The sequence below is a fragment of the Phoxinus phoxinus genome, assembly GCF_949152265.1.
Source record: "Phoxinus phoxinus genome assembly, chromosome: 17".
Lineage (NCBI taxonomy): Eukaryota > Metazoa > Chordata > Actinopteri > Cypriniformes > Leuciscidae > Phoxinus > Phoxinus phoxinus.
The window spans coordinates 18781066-18797755 of record NC_136892.1 but is presented as its reverse complement, the minus strand read 5'-3'; the positions used below and the strand labels follow the sequence as shown (position 1 = coordinate 18797755).

The following is a 16690-nucleotide window of genomic DNA, read 5'->3' as shown; positions in this document are numbered from 1 at the left end:
AAAAAAAAAAAAAAAAAAACCCACAAGCTCTTCAACAAGCAGGGTTAGTAAAACAAAAAAAACATAATACCAAGTTTGGTAATATTAATGCAAAGAAAATAAAACAAAAAGACAAATAATCTCTCTTCACCATGGCACTTAATTTCTTAAGTACTTAAAAGCGCACGCCACTTCAAATCTCCCCTGCTCGAAGGACAAACGCAAAGCAAACGATCAAATATACAAAGGAAAAATTAAAACACTAGCACATGAGGTCACAAAAAAAAAAAAAAAAAACGAGGTAATTCAAGTACGATGTGCTGAAGTAAATCAAGGTAATAATAGGAAACACAGACAAAGCAAAAGGAATCAAACCAAAAGAGTTGATCTGCTCTGTTCTTTCATCCCGGCGTTCCCGAGCCTTGTGACCACCTGCGAACACACGGATATGTGCGGACGAGCCCCAGTACAGTCACAGTGCCGCTCTGTCTACAAGCCACTGACAAAAGCAGCTTTAGTCATCATTTTGGTCTCTATAACAACAGCATAAACAGTTGATTAGATGTCTAGTGTGTAATGGATGTTCTGTATGTATTGCCAAGTTTCAAACGGTTAACTGCTTTTCAGACTTGGGCGCAAGGAAAGAGCTGACGTGAACATGTACTTGATATGTGGCGCTTGAGAAATCAGCATCAAACAAAAACTGTCGTCGTGAAGTTAGCTTGTAATATGCGGTACGAAGCTATGCCGAGAGGAGAGAAAAAAAAAAGAAAAAGTGAAATGACATTGATAAGTAGAGTACTGAGAGCTTAGCTGATTTGTACACTGGTTAAACCAATAAGCCCTTAATGAATGTGAATCATATAGGAGGGATCTACGCACTGACTGTCAAGCTGGGCATCGTGAACACGTTTTGCAGGAAGCTTACGTCCCAGTTTGCAGTAATGACCCTGATGAACATGACGGTTCATATTTGCTGTGGAGTACCTGACTGGCACGTTACCACTGACGGATCTAAGTGCTTCGTGCACTGACAACTCAGAGATAAACACTGTGTCTCGTTCACACTACTATCGTGTACCAGGAGAGGGCGTCCTTACGAAGAGGAGGGATCATTGTTGAAGTGTGTCGTTTGACTGATATAAGACATATTTAAGTATATTAAGCGGACATGTGGAGAATTAACCTCCTATATGATCCTACTGTGAACGGAAAAATGGCTACAACATGATGCTTTTTTTTTTGCGATACTGATGGGTAAGATTTCTGTCTTTCTCGTTCCTGTTCACACTCTGCCATCCGACAAATCCGTCCATTTCCTGACTGTGTTTCCAGGTGCTTTAACCCCTCGCCCTCCCACTCCCCTTCCCTCCCCGCCATCTCCCCCCCCCTTCAGACATAGCAGAGGTACAGGTAAGTCTTCTCTATCCTCCAGTCCGGGGGGATGTCTTCAGGCTTGTGGCCCTTCATGTGCTTCTGCATGGCGGAGAGGCTGGGGCAGTATTCCAGGCAGATGGTGCACTGGTACGGAGAGGCTCCATTGTGGGTGCGCAGGTGTTTGATCATGGCCGAGTAGTCCCTGGAGCGCTGGTGGCAGAGCTTGCACTCAAACGGCTTCTCACCTGCACAGAGAATACAAAATGTCAGGACTTTGCAAGACACATCAAGAGATGTTGTACACTGGGTTCTGCTTTTATATTTGTGAACAGACAGGCATATTCATCTGCATGGAAAGTCAACATTGCGGTTGCACTTTATTTTAGAGTCCTGTTCCGCATGTACATACTATGTACTTATAGCAATTACAATAACTGGGTAATAACTAGGTACTAACATTTTACAATATTACTCTTTTTATTGTGTTTCTTATCAAATAAATTTAGCGTTGGTGAGACTAAAAGACTTTAAATTAATTAGCAAATGCTAGGATATTTGTCGATACAACTATTGTCCCCTCTATCGTCTCAAAACAGAAGTGTACAACATGATTTTGCAGCATTGAGAAACAAAAAACTAAACAGAAACACATGGAACAGCAGTAAATGTTGCATAGGACAAAATAACCACATAGTTAAACAGCAAATTTGTCTTTGGTTCAGAAAGTTGCTATTTAAGAAACCTCTTAAAGAGACTAACGCAAAGCGCAGCACATTTCCCCTGACAGTGAAAATAAGTCATCTAAACGTTGACCTTTAAAAATGTCACTAGGGAAAGCATTGATAAGTTGAGGATTGAAGAATGCTTGTGTTGGGTAAAGGCATCCTGGGAAATGCAAAGTCTCTGCGCTGTTTGCTCAGGTCTTCTGTTTAACCGAGGGATTGAGGAACCTTGACCTCGGCGGTTCGAGCAATGTCACGTCCGTCTGCGTATGCAGATGCCCTAATGAGACGGTCATTAAACCGTCGGGACTCCAGTGATACATGCACGTGTGGTCAGTGTACTTTAACTGCACTGTAAACAGGGCAGCCTCAGATAACCAGGCAATAATGAATTGCAAATGGAGCCGGGTTATTGATTGGCCATCGACAGCCAGCGGTGCTGCCAATGTCGATGCTTCATCAAGCGGCTCCCTTTTTGCATGCGGTGGCCTTTGACTGTGAGCTTGTCGTTGTTCTTGTTATCTCGGGAGCTGTGTGCTCACCGCCGAGGCTTTGCTCCATCCCCACCCCAAAGAAGCCAATTATTTGACAGGCTTTCTTGATAGTTTGGCTTAACGGTATCGTTTTTTTTGAGTGGCAGAGAGGAGGGGACAGTTTGGTGCCCGTTGTGTGACCTGGTCTCTACAGTACCGCACTAATCCCCTTGTCAAAGAGCGAGCTGACAGCACTGGAAATGACCTGCCCTTTGGTGTGGGCTTTACAGAGCGCCAAGACGTGAGAATCAATCAGATATCACCTTAACAAGAGGAAAGGGGGCTCTTTACACAGGTCTGAAGCCAAACAGAGGCATGGCCTACACTGGCATCGGCCGCAGCGGTGATCTAAAGATCTGATATGATGCTCACCTGCTGACAAGGATAACAGAAAGCTGCGACATACCACTGTAGCGCTTAACGTGATTTAAGTAGGGCATGTTACTGGATCAAAAGTGTTACTAAAAACCAGGGAGGTCTGTAATCTGATAAACAGGAAGGAGTGCACAGTACCTGTATGGACACGGTAGTGGGTCTCTAGCTGGTGTTTGAGGCTGAACTTCTTGCCGCAGCCGTTACATTCATAGGGCTTCTCTCCGGTGTGGATGCGCTTGTGTCCTTTCAGCGTGCTCTCGTCTCGGAAGCAGCTTCCGCAGAACTCGCATTCAAACGGGTGGTCACCTGCTAAACAGAGGTCCGGTCAGTATGGTACATGTGAGTTAATGGAAATCATAAACAATAATCACCTTATTTCACCCCTAAATTACACCTAAAAGGTGTCATTTCTGTACCTCTAGTGACAACGAATGGCAATGTTGCGCTGTTGTGCTGGTTGTGATACTTTTGATAGGGCTTAAGAAATAGTGTTTACACTGACTTTATACTCTGTTTTACACTGATACACATTGGAAATCAATCATCCAATGGATTATTTGCACAATTATTCTCCTATGTGTATCAGAAAAATGTCAGAAAACATAATAAAAAAATGGATTTAAGTAAAAACATAATCTTGAAGAATAAAAGTTAGACAATTTTCAAAAATGTATATAAAAAAAATACCAATACAATAGCCCAAGTGATTTTTCTCCATTCACAAAGCAATATATACAGCTGGACTATATTTATTTTAAATTAAGCCATTACACCATCACCAGTTGTCTATTATAGGTCATCTCGCCTATATCATCCTGTCTTCCTGCTCTGTAATGGATATTCAGAGGTCAGTAATCAGTGATATTATGATATGCGGGGGTGTTTCTTTTTCTGCTCTCTGCACTAATTGCGTTTCTGTGTCTCCCTATCAGCTAACCATATATCACTCTCTCTCCGTACAGATGCGCGACTCTGCCAGGCGTGTAATGTTCCCCATATTTAATGCATTTCACTTCTGTGCGAAGGGTTTAAGTCATCGTCTATGACCTACGCGTTTCATTATCTGGCTGTCCGAGCGGCACCGTGCCTGGGAATAAATTGCATTTCTCGTTATGTACTGTCATGCTCAGACTCTCGCCGCCTCCCGTTACCAGACAATGTCAATTTCCTCAGGCACGTTCTGTGGCGAGACGCAGCTAAACGCCTCACATTTACACGGCTGCTCGGGCTCCACAGTCTTCGCTTTGGCAGTAATGGGAGAGACAAAAAAATGCAGGGAGCAAGAAAGACGACGAGATGAAACAGTAAAAACAAAAAAACCCCATACATTTCAGGAATCAATAAAAGTGACAGTATTTATTTGTGTGCATGAAGTTATCAGTTGCTGTACAAAATTTGGCGCTTCAAAATGCCTCCCTCCGCAGAAGAGATCACAATCCATCACGCTCCCTGACTCTCCTGCACGCGACGAGCATAGCAATCGCACCAAATTCACCTGACTTTAATTGCGCCTAAGCTGGCTCTTCAACCGAAGACATCTGCGCTAGCCTCCAGAAAACTAACCATGAGTTAAATCCGCAGGCTTGTTTCTTCCCGTTGGTGAAAGCATCTTTAATCTTTATTTGACAAAATAATTTGTGACAGCTCTCTTTCGATACCACAAGGCACAAAATTCATATCGCCTGGTGTGTTTTTTTTCAGGCTACCTGTTATGTAAATGGAGCATGTCACTGCTATAAACAGAAGGCAATTTGCTTATCAAATTCTGTTTGGCGGCTTTGCTTTGTTTGGAATACATTAAGCTTTGAGGCAGTAAAGATACAAGGTGATAGATCAAGATGCTGTCACCGACAGCGTGTTCTTCGGTTCCTTTCTGTGTCTGTGTGCAAGTCTGGTGGCTGCGAGGCACAAAGAGGGCGGGAAAGCTTGGGGGCTGCCACCTGCGTCCCCGTGCCCCAGGGGACTGCTGCGGTGGCGTACCTGGCCGGGGTCTGCGGGCACCGCCAGCCGCCTGGCAGGGCCAAGGCTTATGTTAAGGCAGGGGCCGAGTTCATTATGCGCTAAGCAGCGTAAATCAAGGATCCATCACTGCCAGGGTCTCGACTGGGCTGCACTATCAAACACAGCTGCGGACACAAAACACCCGCCGCAGATGGAAAATGGGCTCCGAATAAAACACAAGCACAGAACAACAACGGAATATTAACGAGGCACGGCCGGCAGCATGCGGAATCGAGGGGGGGAGCGAGGGGGCTGCCATGATTATCAGCCCTAATGGATGCCAGCGTTCGCTCACACTGTGTGCGCCTGTAAACGTACATGAGCAAGTACATTCAAGAACAGAAATTCCTCTCTAAAATCAGCGGAAACGCGTGTAATCATTCTCTGAAATCCTGTTAAAATTGGTTCCGCATCAGCATTTAGGACAAGGTATGACTGGGTTTGAATTACTGAGTAATGACTGTGTGGGCCATAATCACTCATTTAAGTTATTTTTGAGTGGGCACCACACACACCTGGAGGAAATCAGGGATACGTCGAGCGATCGCGCCATTGTTTCAGCAAAGTTGTGATTTATCCCACAAAATACATTGATTGTGCTCACTTTAACCTATGCAACTTAAACAATAAGGGTTGTCAAATTATTATATAGTATTCTACAATTTTATGCATTTAGTGCACTTTTCATTTAATGCACCAAGGCTGAATGTATTTGATCAACAATACAGTGAAAACGGCAATATATTTCAATATAAAATTACTGTTTTCTATTTTGATACATTTTAAAACGTAACTTATTCCTGTGATGGTAAAGCTGACATTTCAAGACATCGGAGAGAAGCTGATTTCTGAGGACGACATTTCAAAACCATTAACTATATTCTCCTACTTTACGTCACAAAGCACAGAAACAGAACGTTTTTGAGAAAGTATATGGTTGAAAGGCAAACGAAGTTGTATTATAGGCCACTTGGTGAGTAACAAAGCAGTGATTGTTTTTTAAGTAAATCAATGTACTAATGGCGATTTTAACGTTGTATTTACGTTAATGCTAGATGATATACTACCAAGTAAGTTAAACATTTCTGGTGTGGTATTGATGAAATGGTACTTGAGCCCTATTGATGGTGTTGTGGGAATAAATAAGATAAAAGGGTTGGGAAACACGGCTCTGAGGAATATCCAGTGCTTATCATATCTGCGACTCAGTTTCCAGCATTAAAAAATACACTGTGAATGAGATTAAGAAGATCAAAGGAGAATTAAACGCGAGCAGTGAGTCTTCCCTTTTTGTCCTCTTTAAAAAAAAAATCAGAGACTTATTTTCGGTGGTTTTTGCAAGTGCCAATAGCAGTTTTTCCCTTTCAGCTTCTTGACAAAAGCCCCCACATCACATTAAACGGGGTGCTTGCTAGCGCTCATTGTAATTTAATACACGCCCACAGACAATTGGGTTCAAACTAGCGCGACGCTGCGCCACAGCCTCTATCTCCCTCCGCCTTGTCTGCGGCAAAGCAGACCGTTGACATTTATGCGTGCAGGCGGGAGCGTCGGCTCCGATGTGCAGTCCGACGAGGACAAGTGAGTACAGTAAGCGCTCGGCCGTCTTGTACCATCAGCCGCCCAATAACGGCCGGGCAGCCTGTAAACAGGCGGGCTTTGCTCATCTCCCTCTTTCGCTTCAAATATTCATTCCTGCTGCCGCCAAGTAAAGCAACTCTGACACATCAGGCTGTTATTTAAGGTCAGAGACGAAGGGTGAAAAAGGCTTTCTGGAGAAAATGGGATTCATTTCCAGCGTCTCATATTCGGAGACAGTAATGGAGACCGTTCCAGAGTCGTCGCATCTGCTCAGCCGCGTGCCTGGCCACATGGGGATGAAACCGCCATATAGCAGGGCTAGCCCGACTGGGGATGGCTGTCACAAGCCATCACAGCGCTGTGGCCTTTCGCTAAATGACATGTCACTTCAGCCTGCTATCTTCATTCCATCCACCTCCATCCAGAAGGTGATGGGATGACGGGTGGGAAAAAGAGCCGACACAATGACTGTACCAGGATCCTGATTTAAACACTCTACAGGGTGAATCACATCTCAGCGTGTATAATCATTTGGCTTGACGGATGTGCATAAACCTTCAAAGAATCAAATGAGTATTTCTGATTCATTCCAAAAATGTGGCTCCCGAGGCTGTCGGTTTATGCACAAATGCGTGACGTTAAGACAGAAACTGAAGTAGTATAGAGCTGATGAGAGACCTGTATGTGAACGGAGATGGCGCTTGAGTGCGGTGTGGCTGGGAAATGTGCGGTTGCACTCGCTGCAGATGTAGCTGCGCACGCCTGCGTGGACCTCCATGTGCTGCTGCAGAGCCGTCTGCGTCTGGAAGCGCTTCCCGCACAGCAAACAGAAGATGGCCATATCGGATCCTGAGAACAGACCGAGAGAGATGTTAGCATGCATGTACAACACCATTTACAGCATTGTATGTTAAAGTGTCCTGACAAGCTAAACACAGCAAAACTGACCCAACTAATTGAGTATTTTCTATTTGTCTGATCCCTTTTAGAAAAACGATCATTATTTTTGCAAATTAGTTTGGCGATGCATGTTGTGCAGAAACTCTGGTTCTTCTGTATCACATGTTCACTGCAAAAACTGGACAATCAAGCTGAAAGAGAATGATCCATTTAAAAAAAATACACTCAGTCTCAGTGGATCAATAGGAGAATCTCATTCAGTACCACAGGGTGAGATGCACATATAATACAGTGCCACAAGAGGTCAGCGGACAGATAAACTGAAAGGACAAAAAGACTAGAGCTGTTATATACCTAGAATTAATATTACCAAATCATTGACATCTACTCCTAAAAAAAAAGACTTATACCTATGCGTTTAAAGAGATAAAAGGTGCAAAGTGAACAATTTTCCCTCTCTTTTGCTTAACTCTAATACACAGACTCACACTTCACACTTTTTTTCAATTATCAGGCTCTAGAAAACTCTGGGGAAAGTGGGAGTGTTTTAAGCTCCGCTTCTATTTCATGAGTCGATAACACATCTTTGGGGCAAAGCTGCCACTAATTTAAAAATCTATGAGGAGCCCCAGTCTCGTGTTCATAAAGCTCGATCAATCAGCATTTGCTGGAGAAAAAAAACGGGAGCGATTGAGAGGATGAGAGGATGAGAGGAGGAGTTTGAGGTGAGCGAGAGAAACGACTATTCCTGTTCTTAAATCTCAGACAGTGCAGCTAAATTGCTGCTTCTCTGCAAATAAATACTGACAAGCCTTCCTTCTGGCTTTCTCTCGGCCCAGCCATCTCCCTCCCCCTCTCGCTGTCTCCATCTTTAATGACTCCTTACGTCTCTCGGTTTATCGATGAAAACGAGGGGGGCATTGATTAAGGAAGAAAATCCCAAAGAAGTTTGGGGTTGTGAAATGCAAGTTTGCTTCAGGAAGGTTCATGGCAAATCTAAAGGCTGTAAAGAAACATAAAAAGTGAATTTTCAAGGGGGCGGGTGGACGGAGATGAAAGACAGGGTGACAGGAGGAAAGAGGGCAGGGGGGTAGGGAGGAAAGGCTCTGAGGAATGCGAGAGGTTAGGTGGACTCTGACCCAGGGTGCTCAAGGGTCTAGATGAGGTGGAGGGAAAGACTAAGCCACATCACCAGTGCTGCTCCGTGATTGCTCTTAAAATCCCACATTAGTGGAGACTGAAAGATTTAATGATGATAATTCACCCACTTTTCATTTCAAGTATTCCCCTTTTAGAAAATCCCGATCAGTGACCATGTACTCTGGGCTTTTCTTTTTTAAATGTTACAATATTCTGAGATTTGGCCACATTTCGGATCAATGACATAAAATGCTATTTTTATTTCACTCAAATAATTAGAAAAGTCTAAGGATAGAAAGTGAGTGATGTTTATTTTATAAATATAAAATATAAATCTTTTGTAACGTTAAAAATGTATTTAAATGTCACTTCATGTGTATATGTAACGTGTCCTTGCTGAATAGTATTAATTAGAAATAAGTATTAATTAAAAAATATATATTACTGAAAATATTTGAATAATCGCATATTAGTTTTAAGGATATACTTGGACTATGTTTCCATTACCAGTCAAATAACACATTTTACAGTTCACCCCTTGATGCATCATATTTCTCAAGTGGTAAGAACACTTCTACTGAAGAAATAACACTATTTTGGGAACAGAAGAAGGGCAGGGGGGGACAGTTGATAAAGCGGCAGCCATGAAGGGAAGTGCAGTGTCCATGTGATTGGTGTTAGCTGGAATTAAGTGTTCCTCGGTGTGAAGTAAAGAGCGTCACAAGTAAATGGCCTAGCTGGGAGAAACTCTTCTGTGAGGTACTGAAGGGTAAGGCAGAGAAAAAGAACTGGAGAGAGAGAGAGAGAGAGAGAGAAGTGGCTGACCCACTCGCCTCTATTACAGTGCAAAATTGAGTTGGACAAAGTGACACCTGGATAGAGAACTGGCTTTGGCTGCTGCTGCCTGCTGCCTGAATTTTGGCATAATTTACCTCCACTCCTGTGTCTATTTATAAGGGCCTCTTGGCTCCATCGCAGTTTTAAGTTAATGGCCCTGAAGATGCATTGGCCGTTACTTAACAGCGGGTGTGCCACAGCATTTAGGTGATGGGGGTGTTCTGCTTGTGTCCACCACTGCAAACACCTCCAAACTCTAGGGTGGGTGTGAGAATGTGTGCCTGCATCATCCCTGACTAAGAAGATAACCATGTCTGGCATAAAACGCTACATAACACTTAGACAATCACAATCACCTAGAGACCCATTGAAACCACTTGACAAAAGCATTTTTCTGTTCTGCGTTGACTCATTTACAGTAATGAAGGGCTTTGTTACATTACAGCCATGCACATTTGTTTGCAGGGGGAGGGACTTTCTCATTCTAGAGAGCATCTGATTGGAAAAAAAGAAATGCATAAATGTGCTAAAAGTAGATTTTTCCAACATTTAGGAGTACACTAGAATGGATGGCTTTAAAGTTCATGTACATACAATCATTATTATTTCATTTAAGAATTCAGTACAGAACAAATGCAACTGTTTTTTTACACAAACAAACTGAACAGGGCTGTGATTAAAACTTAATGTGAGAGTTAGACGATGTGACTGAGTTTCCCACAGGGCCGAAGCCAGCTCTGAGAAACCCCACATGGAGAAGGAGAGCCATTCTAAGCTGGTGAGACCAAAGTCAATTAAGTTTGCGTTTCAATTCGCCGGTGCTGATGGAATACAATTCCTGCTGCTCTGTCTGTTGCCACTGCAGTGAGGTGAGATGTCACCTGTTGCTCAGCGAAGAGCCTGGCACTATGAGACACACCTGTTCTGCATCTCCACTTGGAATGCACTACCGAGATGAGCACAGTATGCAGGATATTGATGTTTGATCTTATATATATTTGATGTGATGCGAATCAACAGCGACTGATGGCAGTGGTGCAATGGGCATGTTCTGGTAGCGTATTGAATTTCGGTTTTATATTATTGCACACTCTTATACAAACAAGTGAGGGATACATGTACAGTCACCAGATGGGTCTTTTATCACCCTGAAGGGGTTTATTTCGCAGCCATGATTAACTGGCTGTACAACACCTCATGTGTTACATGACTAGTTATTAAATAAATGAACAATAAGCATGGATTTGAGTTGTAATAAAACCACGATTACATTTGTACAAGAGTTCAATAAACATGAAGTTTATATTGAGCAACTTAGGTTTTAGACACAATATCAACAGTTACTTTGTCAATTTTTGTTCTGCTTAAAAAAATGGTGCCATATGAAGTCAAACCACGATCAACGACAGCGTGTTAACTGAATCCGTATGTTTTGAATGAATCATTTGAGTGAATGATGCATTGATGTATTCAAAGACAGTCATGGATTCCATTCGTGAATCAATACGTGTGTTTGAACAAATTGGTTTAGTGAACAATTCAATGACTCCTTCAAAGACTCAGTGTTTTTGAATAAATTGTTTGAATAAATGATTCAGTGACTCATTTATTTGAGTCACTGAAATTGACTCAACTAAAGAGTGATAGTGTAATAAATATAGACCTATGCATTTAACAGCATCCCCAATAAAAATTATGTGCTCAATTAAAAATGTATTTAAAAAAGAAAATAACCATGTACAAAGAGTACATCCAGACAGAAAGGCAGCCAGACAGATTAGATGTGTCAGCAAAGCACACAGATTTGTGTCATACGTGAGTGCCGGGAAAGCCAGAGCCATGGAGTATATGTACACTAAGACTGTATGGTATGTGTGAAGCTTGTGAGAGAAGTTCAGGTCTGAAAGCAGGAAGGGAGCAGGGGTCATGGGGGTAAATGTTTGGGCCAGGTGGGGGGTAGGGCTGCCCGGGAGTTGCGGGGCAGAGGGGGCGCCTTGGCAGCCCCGCTGAGCCTGGGGACAATGGGTGCTAGCGGGGGCTCAGGAGGGCGTGACAATATGGTCAGACTGGTGCCAAAACTATACAACCCCTTTAACGTACACGGGGGGTGCACATAGCCTCAAAAGAAAGCCCAAATATTTAGTCCCACAATTAGTATAATGTGCAAAACACAGAACTTTGGCTCAGTGTGAAATGGGGCTATCAAGAGAAATTTACCATTTCCTACTGCGCTTGCAAGCAAGCATATCTGTGTATAGTGCGGCATACTGAGAACATTAGTCACGAGAACCCCTTTGAGCAGTGTAATGATTTTCATGGGGACTGCATCTTAATTATAATTGGGATGTATAAATGTGAGCATTATAGGGAGCGCATTACCAAAGGGCTCCAGGTCTGAGGGGTAAAGCCACATCTAAAGGCTTTCTGACCCATTCTTTTCCATGGTCTTGCACTCACAGAATTGATTATCGCTAGTCTATTCTCTCCTGACTATTTTTCTCCTGCTCGACTCTGGTTTTGAGTCCGAAGAGAGAGAGAGACTGATAGAGAGATGTTACATGAGTGTTTTTATGACTGAGTGCTACAGGCTGTTGGGAAGTCAACAGGTACAAGCTGTTCCAGCGGCCGCATGTGCGTGTGATGCGATATGTCTGCAGCATCTCTCCGACCAGGGTATTCACTCGCTCACTCCGGCTGACACCTAATGAGCCCAGACTACAGGAGGACTGCACATCCATGTAATCCGGGAGAGTGGCTGGGCATAATGTGGCATTAGAGGAGCCTGAGGCTTTCAGAGGGGGCTGGTGAGGAAGGGAGGGCAACGACTGACAGCTTTGGTCTGGAATACAGAGCGTGTGACAGCACAGAGCGCTGCCTTAATGCATTCAAAACGCCTCTGTGCCTCTGACAAGAAAAGCAAAGAAAAGAGCTTCAATGAATTGTTTATTGATCTAACAGGAGGAGAGATGGTGAGACGGGAGACAGCGAGAGAGGGAGAGAGAGAGAGAGAGGGAGAAACAAAATAACATTTTCTGTGTTACTATCAAAGTGTCATTGGTCTCCGAAGGTCTGCCTTACAAATACATGACACCCGACAGGGGGACGTGTAAAATACGCTATTTGATTTAACAGGTTTTCATCTCAAGTGGTGGCTTTTTAAAATGAGAATTACAATGGCAGACTGCATTTAAAAGGCTTAAACTGACGCTTCGAAAGGGAAAGAATGAGGACGGTTCAACCTGCGTTAAACCTCCGAAAATATTACTTCTCATTCAGGGGATGGTACCGTACCAGACTTTGCACCAATAATAGTTACAGATAATTCACTTTCGTGTCGGGCGGCCGTGGCGAGATGCCGCGTTCTCAGATAGATTAATGCCACCAGATGTCATTGTAGAAGCCATATTAATTACCTCAAGATAATGTCATGGAACCATATGGTTTCTCCAGTGTCCATTTAGACAGAGAAAATGTCTTCATCACTCACAAGCCCACATGGAAGAAATTGGCCCTATTGACTTTGACAGGTGTTGGAGGCAGATTCTTCATAATTAAGTAAGCTTTCAACACTAGCTCAACGTGCCTGCAAAGAGGATTCGGTAAAAGCGAGAATGGTTCTGCGGTGCCGAAAAATGCCTCTTGATGATTACAGGACAGTTCCGGGTTAGATACAATACCTACAATGGACCTTAGGGCTATAACAACATTGTTCGATTTTGTTGCAATCTCGCTTTCATCTGACATTTACTTCATGATTTTGTGCGGCAGTATTGGCTACACTCTGCGTCATCGTCACTGGCTCCTTTTAGTCCATCTCATGAAGGGTGGCAACCAGTTTTAAGGTAAAATACTGCCACCTACTATATTGGAGTGTCAATCAAATAGTTTCTGCTACTGAATTGTTTGTTTACGATATAATTGTATGTGGAGTATTAACATATCATCAAGATTAGATTTTTTTCATATCACGGACCTGTTGTCAATACGGGTATATCGTGACACCACAATTGGACGTACATGGGCCTGGAAGAATACAGTTTTGAAATTATAGCCACTTAAACGCTATACATTTAACATAGGACAAGGGTGATAAAATCGCTTATTAACCTTATCTGTGTAAAGTACATCGTACATCCAATCTTCCATCATTTTGATGACGACAACGTAACTTCTGCGCAATAATACAATAAAGGGGTGTGATGTAACTTTTTTGTAATAATTTCCTTTAAGAACAAGTTAAGTAAAAATTTAATATAATAAAGTAAATTTTTTTGAATGCTTCAATAAAGGTATGAGAAGCTGCTGCTAAATCATATTAAGAGTGAGACTTGCAACCTGTATAGCCTATACATCATGGTCCGTGTTTGGAGAGCCGCTATTTGAATCATCCTGCCGCCCTGATGGATGAAGTGATAAAAGATCATAAACACTGTAACGCTGAGGGGGGGGTAAGTAAGGGGAGGAATTTACGAGTGGACCCACCCCTGCGTTGGGTCTACAAAAGACACGGTGTCCCTTTAAGAGAACAGAATTTACAGTGCACGGCTGGCCCTTGCCTTGCATGAGGATCGTTTACAAAGCAGAGGACCGTGCTTGCTTTTCCCCCCTATCCCACAAATCCGATTTAATCAGACAACCCTTGCAGTGCGGCTCCCAGTAAGAAAAAGGATAATTAGTAAACAGGCAGCCTCTCCTCTGCTTCATTGGCATTCGCGCGGGGTGAGTGTCGCATTTAAAATGCAGTCTGATGAAGTCTACAAAATCAAACCATTTGTTACTCCTATTGAGGAGGCTTCAGGCCACTGGCAATTAAATTGGAATTAGTGCAGGGAATGAGATACGGACGATTCATACCAAGGAGGTGAGAGTGTCTGGAGGATGTCTGGAGCTCTCTCAAGTTTACAGTGCTGATGAGTCCCATAATAACTAAAGCTCATCTGCTCTCTGAAGCCGACGACACGCGCAGAAATCTGGATTTGTGTGACTCTCGCGTGCTCTCGCGTTCACCGTGCACATAAATCAGATTCGTTTTTCTTTAGTGTCTGTGCTGTCATAGTGCAAGTGATGAAATCAGAGGTGTTTGTTCAGACAGTCAGACAAGTCAATATCTGCTATATCCACATGGGTTGCCATAGTAATGACTTAAGCGTCAGCAGGACACCGACAGAAGAGAGTAGCTGTCAAACAGGACTGAAATCTGGAAATCATGCCTCTGCTGATGTCCATCATGCCATCTCGCCGGTGTGCTCAACTCAACACATCTGACAGGAGAAGCATTACTGTATTTACACATTCATGCCCGTGTCATGTCCGAAACAGCTCACTCATTCGTCCATTTACCACTCGAACTAGATGGAGAAAAGCACTGTGAATGACACTAATGTCTGACTGAAATGACCTTCAAAACATTTTCAATGTAAATACTTCATCTTAAATACTGGTTTTACAGACAGATAGAAACTGTGCGGATTAAGAATGTCTTTACAAAACTGTATAAATAAACTGTATAAAAACAATGATAAAAAAAAAACAAGTAAATATTTTATAAATATATAATTCTGTTTAAATTGATATATATATACAAATTCATAATATACTGCATATTGTGTCTATGGGTATATTGTGCCTATAAAAAAAAAATGTATTTAAAAGATTTTTTTTTTTTACATAATATACAAACAAAAAATTGAGTCAGATGCAGCTACAACAACAAAATCTATTGCTGTCTGTCTGAACAAAGCTTTTGGCTTGGGGGCTCTTACGTTTATTTCCTAAATGCTTCATCAAATGATTTTGCATCTGACAAGCTGACACACAAGTGCTTCCCTTACACATGCGTTCATCAAACACAGCTGCTGAATTTAAATATAACAATCGATACGTAGCAGTCACCACATGTGTAAGCGAAGCGACTGTCATACACAGCTTTAGTAATGCATGTAATTTACTCATTGCAGGCTACATCTGACAATACTTTATTGACAGGAGCTTCAGAGGCAATTTCAATTGTGTGCGTGTATATCAGCTAGTGTCTCTACATCTGTGGTATTGTATGAAGGATGGCCGCGGCAATGCCGGGTGCATGTGCGAGTTATTTTGAATGAATAAAAGGGGGAGAGAGATGCCATTTACTTTCCACAGTTGATTGGGCACAATGGAGATGAGGTTACCAGTGGGAGTTTGTGTGTGTGTATGTGTGTGTGCTGGCGAGGCTTGCGGAGATGGGAGATAAATGAACTGCAAATGAGAAGGAACAGCTCCTGCAGTACAGCTGGCTTCCGAATTGCTTGCTTGGCCGTGGCAACCGGGCGAGTGGTTGCCAAGGGTGTCAGTTCAGTGTCCCTCATACGCCACACATGAGCCCTGCACAGGATTGCCATACTGCACTCTGGCCATTAGGGGTCACTCTGTGCTACCAACCCTACACAGTTGCTTTGATCAAAAACTGTTCATATGGCTCCATGTGAATAATCTTCACACACACAAATTCATCTAAATGTATAAAATGCAAAAGATGCAGGATAAACATATCTAGCACAAAACTATTGAATTTTAATGACATTCTCAGTGCTTGGCAACTAATTTGTACTCTGGATATTAGATGCATGCAAATGATGAATGCACTGAATAAGGCTTGATGTTTACATGTTCCACATTTGAAAACCAGGCTGTGTGGTGTTATTCGACGTGATTGAGGGGGGAAGAACAGTGAGAGAGAGAGAGTTTGTATGTGTATGCATGTGTGTGAGCTTTCCCCCTCTGGGCGTATGCAGAAACGGTCTCTATGCAAAGCCATTACTGGGAAACACATCAGGAGGATGAAAATAAATTATACTGTTCCACCAAATGACAAACTGCCACTATAAAGAAGATCTGCACTAGGAAGGTAATTTGAGGGTCCTGTTTGTTCCCCCCTTCCTTAAAATGGTAAAATGTTTGTTTACTGTTGTCGATTCCCTTTGATCCCTATCTATTTTTGCTCATAATGGAACGCCTGCTAATCTTTTAAGACGGTTTAACGCGATTTATTTAATCAATGTCAATGCTAAGACGAATTACTAATCTGTTCAACATATCAGACATACAAGCTTATTTGAATCTGCATGTATGAATAGAATACGGAATATTCTGTAATTGCTAAACAAGCTTTGGGTGATCGATAAAATTTGCACTTTGGTCTATCAAATGTGATGTATGTGTATAATTCTCCATAACTGGTATGTTTTTGGTTAACCTCAAACCTGA

The 16690-nt window shown here is 42.6% G+C and overlaps 1 protein-coding gene across 4 annotated transcripts in view; it reads right to left on the bottom strand.

Annotated features, from left to right (window-relative positions):
• The window catches only part of zbtb16a (zinc finger and BTB domain containing 16a), a 104955-nt gene continuing 88265 nt past the window's right edge, over positions 1-16690 (bottom strand). For 2 of the 4 annotated variants that reach the window (XM_079585450.1, XM_079585451.1), the window contains exons 5-7: positions 7247-7417; positions 3125-3292; positions 1-1601 (exon numbers count right to left, since the gene is read on the bottom strand). In XM_079585450.1, coding sequence (XP_079441576.1) covers positions 1372-1601; positions 3125-3292; positions 7247-7417 — 569 coding nt within the window. In that variant the 3' untranslated portion in view covers positions 1-1371. Of the gene's footprint in view, positions 1602-3124; positions 3296-7246; positions 7418-16690 lie in introns of all 4 variants that reach the window. The other 2 variants (XM_079585449.1, XM_079585448.1) reach the window with 1 other exon arrangement.